The 7,500-nt window shown below is 45.3% G+C and overlaps 1 protein-coding gene across 1 annotated transcript in view; it reads right to left on the bottom strand.

Annotated features, from left to right (window-relative positions):
- The window catches only part of antxr1c (ANTXR cell adhesion molecule 1c), an 83,545-nt gene that overhangs the window by 12,923 nt on the left and 63,122 nt on the right, over window positions 1–7,500 (bottom strand). The window contains exon 15 of the mRNA XM_063193061.1: window positions 1,563–1,727. Coding sequence (XP_063049131.1) covers window positions 1,563–1,727 — 165 coding nt within the window. The remainder of the gene's footprint in view (window positions 1–1,562; window positions 1,728–7,500) is intronic.

Below are 7,500 nucleotides of genomic sequence, written 5' to 3'. Positions count from 1 at the left end.
TCCATATGTAAAGAATGTTTACCCTTCGATAGGCCAAGGCTACATAACATTGTTCTATCCATCATGCAAGTCTAGGCTTACATTTATTTAGAAATTAAAAAAAGAAATAGTTTGGAAGCCAACAAAACACATTTCCTGTAGGCTATGCTTAATAACAAGTGTAGCCTAAGTTTGAATTACTTTGACAATAGTGTGCCGCTCAGTTTGCAACATCCATGTTGTGACAGTAGATCTCCTCCCGTCACCATGACCAATGAACAGCGCAAGTCAGGCTACACGTGATAAATTTGTAGGCTACACCCAACTAATCCATTTCTCCTCACAAAGATAGCGATTGATCATTTGTTAACATAGGCTATATGCCAAGAGGGATTTAACAGGTTGCAGAGCGTTGTTAAAGAGTTAGGCTATTTGATCATCCAACTTCTCCCTCTCCCTCTCAGTGCCGCCAACCGTCACACGGACCGGCGCCCGACAGGCACACACCTCCCGCTCTCTCTCTCTAACTCCCCCCTTCTTCCCATCGTCAAGCTGTCTTTCAAACTAAGAATGTTTCAATGATTCACAACGCCTTTTGACTAGACATCCCCGAATGATGACTACACGCGCAGTTTGGCTAGCAGTCGATGTGAAGTGTTTCTTCGCGCATAGTTGATTCGAGTAGACTTGATCATGGACATTTCCACGTCGTTAAAACAACATGCAATGAGGAGGATTTGCGACAGGAGCTGCTGAAACAGTCTACATAAGTTATGACATTTTTGAGGATTCTGCGACCACTAGATAGCCTAAGCCACGGAAACGCCGCTCCATGTTGCATTTTTTTAATAAAAATGAAGGGGCGAAATCCTAATCACCGTTTTAGTAACACAGGTGCATGCAAGATGCTCGTGTAACGGAGGCCAACTAGCAGAGTCTACTACAGCCTTGTGTGAAAGCAAGAAAAGCAGGCTACTTGTAATATTTTCTCGCCCATGCTTTCGCGTGATGCTGAGTGGTAAGCAAACAGTGCAGCCCAACATTCCCCAACAATTGAGGCAATTTTGTCAATCGCAAAAGGACACACACGCGAGGTCGCCAGCAGCCAGTCACATTCCTTTCACATCCTAAATGTTATGTTCCGACCAAACACCACTCTGATTTAGCCTACAAATGTTAGCCTATGGAAACTTTTTTTTAATGCAAACTTTATTATTATATTTTTTAAATGCAGTCAGCCGAAATTCTCGTCGTCCCGAGGTCGTCCCAAAATAAATATCTTATCGTCCCGATGTCAATTCAATACGGCCCCGGGACGACGGGACGACGTTAATTTTAATCCCTGGCAGACATCTAAGTTTAGGGTGTGAAGTGTATTTGCGTTGATTATGAACATCAATAAGTGCAATGATGTTATCTGTGTGCTGTCAACTTTTTCCCTCCATTCAACATCCTGAATGCAACCTTGCAGCCGAGGCAAAGAGGAAGTCATGCACACAGGAAATGAGGTGGCCCACAGGAAGTGATGCAACAGGAAATGAGGCGGCCGACAGGAAGTGGTGTAGTGACGTAGTGCGGCGTACCTGTATGGGCGTGTACCACTTCCGGTTCTGCGGTGACCTGCGGTGGTTCTTCTTGGGTTTGGGCTCGAAGGGTTCGAACTCCTGCTCCGGCATCTTCACCACCGCGTTCTTCGGTTTCTCCAGCTTAGCACCTTCCTCTGTGGAGCCCTTACCCCCCCAACGCACCTACACACACACACACACACACACACACACACACACACACAGACACACACACACACACACACACACACACACACACACACACATATATATTATACAGTGTAGCTCCCTCTTCAGTGGAACCCTTACCGCCCCAACGCACCTACACACACACACACACACACACACACACACACACACACAGACACACACACACACACACACACACACACACACACACACACACACATATATATTATACAGCTTAGCTCCCTCCTCAGTGGAGCCCTTACCGCCCCAACGCACCTACACACACACACACACACACACACACACACACACACACACACACACACACACACACACACACACACACACACACACACACACACACACACATATATATTATACAGCTTAGCTCCCTCCTCTGTGGAGCCCTTACCGCCCCAACGCACCTACACACACACACACACACACACACACACACACACACACACACACACACACACACACACACACACACACACACACACACACACACACATTTGATTACTTTTATTTGGACCCAAGAGACAAGCATTAAGGTACAAGATCCAAATATTTTGGAATAGGCTATTGACAGGCTGGCAGATTTTAAAAGACTTACACACTTACTTATGCCAGCATTGTTGTTACAAAAGATGAAACATCATTCAAGGATAAACAAAACATCTTCGTCTCCATATTTGCATGCTACCTATTATAGCTGAAACAGAGCAACATTTTGCTAGTGTTTTTGCGCTCCCTTTCTGCAGTCCCGCAATCTGCAGTCCTCTGACAACATTCTTGTGTATGTGGCCTAAGCTACCAAAAATTAGGACTATTAATTTGCATTGATATCCCAGCTGGAGGATGCGTTCCTGTAGTGGTTGGTATTTCAGTACTTTGGAATAATAGCAGGTGTCCATGTAAAAATCAAAACAGCACGCAACCTCAATAATAAGCACAGAATTATCTGAAGTGTTTACCATTACAATGTCTGGAGTATTTGGGATGTTTTTAAAATAGTCATTATCAGCATCATGGTTATGGTTAAACCAGTCCATTTTCACAGTATTGTGTAGGAAAAAATTGCAGTCATATCCAAGGTTAACATTTTTCAAGTCTTTTGCAACCAGACTGACAAGGCGGTCGTGCCTGGCCACATACTGTCCTTTGTAATAATGGCATCCATTTAGAATGTGGGCTACAGTTTCATTCTCGTGACCATGTGTATGCCATATGCAATTTGGGTTGAATTGTGAGGGGTACCATGTTGCCAAATTGTATCTAGTTGGGAGGCATTGTAGTCTTGCTTTGATTGCAAAAATGAGGATTTCTTCTGATATGGACTTGTTTTTTAGGACAGAATGTGATACTGACTGGTCAGCAAATTGAAGGTGCGCTAACTTCCCCTGTAATTTTAGACTTTTCCAATGTTGCACACTTTGTTCTTGTTTGTGATGTAGGATGGAATGTCTAATGTTTTTAATTTGTAGTTGGCAGGGTGAGTTATTTGAATTCAAAACCACCAGGGTGGATATCTGATGATTAGATACAATGTCTTCTAGCGCTACGGCTGTTCCATCGGGTCCCAACCAGGAGAGTTCTACCCCTGTGCGTTGGCAAAGGTCGTTTAGATCAATCCAGTCAGAGCGCACGCCAAATCCTGCCGCCTTGATGTCCAATTTTCCGTTTTGCTTTAGTCTGAACCCGAGAAACTGGGGCTCATTTGGGGAGGCAACAGGTATTTTGCGTCGCTGTAGATGTAGGAGAAGCGATTCACGTGACGGCTCTCTGACCGCTGGGTCGTCGTTGTTCAACATGTTGATCAGATGGGCAATCCTAACAGAGGTGTAAAGCCATTCAATATTTGGGACATCAAGGCCCCCAATTTTGCATGGTTGGTGAATAACGTCCCGTGTAGTATGACTGTTAAGTACAAGCCATTTTCTCACTAGTCTCACTGTTTCATTATTTAACATGGTCAGCGTCTGCTGTGCGATGTGGACGTTAGGGAAAAGGTGCTGGATTTTAGCCACGGCTATGACACTAATTGCTTCAATTTTCATCATGATGGGGAGGGGAGAAGAGTCTATCATTGCGAGTCTGTGAGTGTATTCCTGGGTCAGCTCTGTCACTTGTTCCTCCCAATCACCAGCGACATTGAATTTATGTCCTAAGTAAGGATAGGTTTCGTGGCGTTCGTACACTCGAATGGGATTGTTCAATACTGAAAAGACGGGGGGTTTATCAGACTTTGATTTATACCATCTATATCCTCCACTTCGTCTCTTGTAGAATGCGGCGCATTTTGTATGTTTGATATCCAGGCCTGACCACTGTATGAACTGTTCAGTGCGTGAGAGCATGTTGTGGATAACGCGCTCATCCCTTGATGATATTTCCACGTCATCCGCGTAGCCTTGGACGGGGTTCGGGGAGCGCGCACCTGTTGGCGCGCACTGGCACATCCACTTAAGCCAGGAGTTTATTGCAAGGATAAAGTTGATGGCACTCCATGGGCACCCGGTCTTGATACCGATTTTGAGTGGGACTGGATCTGTCAATGCTTTCCCACATATGACTTGAATAAAAGAATTGTCATACACATCTTTAATTATGTCTGTGTACAGTCGGGGTAATCCAATTTCTTCTAATGCGTAACGCATAACATTATGGGGGAGTGTACCAAATGCGTCACGGAAATCGAGGAAAACAGTAAAAAGCTTAGCTGAGGAGTGTTTAAAGTCATCTATTCCCGTTTTAAGGGAAAATACGTGCTCGTTCATCCCTTGTCTGTTGATATACGCTTTTTGCTTTGGCGAAAGTGTCTCCGTCTCTACCAACCATGGGAGGATTCTAGATAGCAGACATTTCATAAACAGTTTATATATTGACGGCAATAGGGAGATGTCTCTCCAGGTTGAGGGGTCGTTAGGTACGTTGTCCTTTTTGGGGATGCGATGAATCAAAGCCCCTTTCCACGATTCCGGAACTTTACCGTTCTCCAGACAGATGTTGAATATATTGGTTATAGCTGGGCATGTTACGCTTTTTGTTGCTTTCAAAGTCTCATAGGTGACGCCATCGAGCCCACAGGCTTTATTGTTGGGCAGGTTGTTGATTATTTTCTCCACCTCGGTGACAGTAAACAGGGAGGTATTCAATTGGTGGCAGTCTATCGGATTTATAATTTCTGACCATGGAGGCATGTCTATTGTGGATTCAGGCCTTTCGGGCGCGCATTTTGCGGTGTAATAATTTCTCACGGTTTGAACATCATTCGCGCAGGCTGGTGTGCTTGGGTACACGCTGTTGTTTAAAATAATTTGGATGGCTTTAGATTGTCTATTCTGCCACAAGTATGCCAGTTTGTTTTTGCCCACCTGCTTTTGTTGTCCTTGACTTCCATTCCATTGAGCTCCGAGCGCTGGCTGAACAACCTCTCGCAAGAAGCGCAGCTCCGCCTCAATCCAGCCAGCGAGGGAATCCATTGTTTGGGCCTCAGGTGGCTTTGTGTTTGTTGGCATTTTCTTCAACACACGAATTGTAAATTTCAAGAATGGCACTCCCAGTGGCTTGCCGTTCCGCCTAATGATCGTAAAATTCCCATTTTTGTAGTAAACTCCGTTCAGGATGCGCATGAGTTTAATCCATTTTGTTGGCGCCTCTCCCGAGAAGAGGAAGTTATGTTTGTCCTCAAAAAGTTTCGTATCGAGGGATCTTCTGAATTCTCTCTCCCGAGTTTGGAATATATCCCACTCTTCTTGCTCCAGTTGTCTGACCGTGGTGGAAAAAAGGTCCAGGTGAGTAGAATCCCCCTCTGCGTTGTTGGGCACGGGGTCATGGATGAACCACTTTTGTTTGTAGATTCTCCCGGACTGCAGAGCGTCTTTGAACGCGCTCTTTACAGATGAGATTAGGCACATTGCTAGAAGTAGTAGTCTTAAGTCAGCCATATCAAAAGTCTTTTCCACTACATTTACGATGGCAGTCACAACGGGTGCTGGTTAGATGTTTACAGGTGCGCGCAGGTAACCCTGAAGCGCTCCGCCATGGCCATGTTGCGTACTGCCATCTTGCGACACACACACACACACACACACACACACACACACACACACACACACACACATATATATTATACAGCTTAGCTCCCTCCTCTGTAGAGCCCTTACCGCCCCAACACACACACACACACACACACACACACACACACACACACACACACACACACATATATATTATACAGCTTAGCTCCCTCCTCTGTGGAACCCTTACCGCCCACACACACACACACACACACACACACACACACACACACACACACACACACACACACACATATATATTATACAGCTTAGCACCCTCCTCAGTGGAGCCCTTACCGCCCCAACGCACCTACACACACACACACACACACACACACACACACACACACACACACACACACACACACACACACACACACACACACACACACACACACACACACATATATATTATACAGCTTAGCTCCCTCCTCAGTAGAAACCTTACCACCCCAACGCACCTACACACACACACACACACACACACACACACACACACACACACACACACACACACACACACACACACACACACATATATATTATACAGCTTAGCACCCTCCTCAGTGGAGCCCTTACCGCCCCAACGCACCTACACACACACACACACACACACACACACACACACACACACACACACACACACACACACACGCACACACATTATATACCATGGCCATTACATTCCACTAAGCAGATGGTTTTATTTGGGTTGAGGGTATTGGATACAGTCCGTGGAACAAAGTGTTGGTGTGTGTGTGCGCGTGCGTGTGTGTGTGTGTGTGTGTGTGTGTGTGTGTGTGTGTGTGTGCGCGTGCGTGTGTGTGTGTGTGTGTGTGTGTGTGTGTGTGTGTGTGTGTGTGTGTGTGTGTGTGTGTGTGTGTGTGTGTGTGTGTGTGTGTGTGTGTGTAAAAATGCATACTTGCTACATGCGGTGTACATCTGGTGAGTTTTACGGGTGTATAGGGGTGTGTTCTTGAGCCATAAAATGCAGCATGTGTTATTGTATCAGATGGTGTGTGTGTGTGTGTGTGGGAGTGTTATTGTGTGTGTGTGGGAGTGTTATTGTGTGTGTGTGTGTGTGTGTGTGTGTGTGTGTGTGTGTGTGTGTGTGTGTGTGTGTGTGTGTGTGTGTGTGTGTGTGTGTGTGTGTGTGTGTGTGTGTGTGTGTGTGTAGGTGTTACCTCCATGTGTTTTTTGCAAAAGTAGGTATGGAACGTTAGTGTGTGTGTGCATGTGCGTGTGCGTGTGACCTCGATGCATTTGATGACTCCCCGTTCCTCCCCCATTGTAGTATTTATACAGTATATTAAACTATAAAACACAGCTATTGAACTACAAAAATGGCCTCTTCAGGTAGACCGGTGCGTAGTCTTTCCTCCCATTGAAATCCATTATAAAGCACAGCTATTGAACTACAAAATGTCAGGGATGTCAGTTTTTCTGCCTTCAACACAATTATTCCATCCAAACTAGTGTTAAAGTTGCAATCTCTAAACCTTAATCCCTCACTCTGCAGCTGGATTCTAAACTTTCTCACCGATAGGCCTCAAGCAGTGCGATAAAACTAAAAAATTTCAGGGATGTGTGCTCAGCCCCCTACTCTATTCCCTTTTCACACATAACTGCACAGCCATGAACAATTCCAATACCATCATTAAGTTCGCTAAGGACACTACGGTAAT

The sequence above is a fragment of the Engraulis encrasicolus genome, chromosome 2 (assembly GCF_034702125.1).
Source record: "Engraulis encrasicolus isolate BLACKSEA-1 chromosome 2, IST_EnEncr_1.0, whole genome shotgun sequence".
NCBI lineage: Eukaryota > Metazoa > Chordata > Actinopteri > Clupeiformes > Engraulidae > Engraulis > Engraulis encrasicolus.
This window is presented reverse-complemented; position numbering and strand designations above follow the sequence as displayed.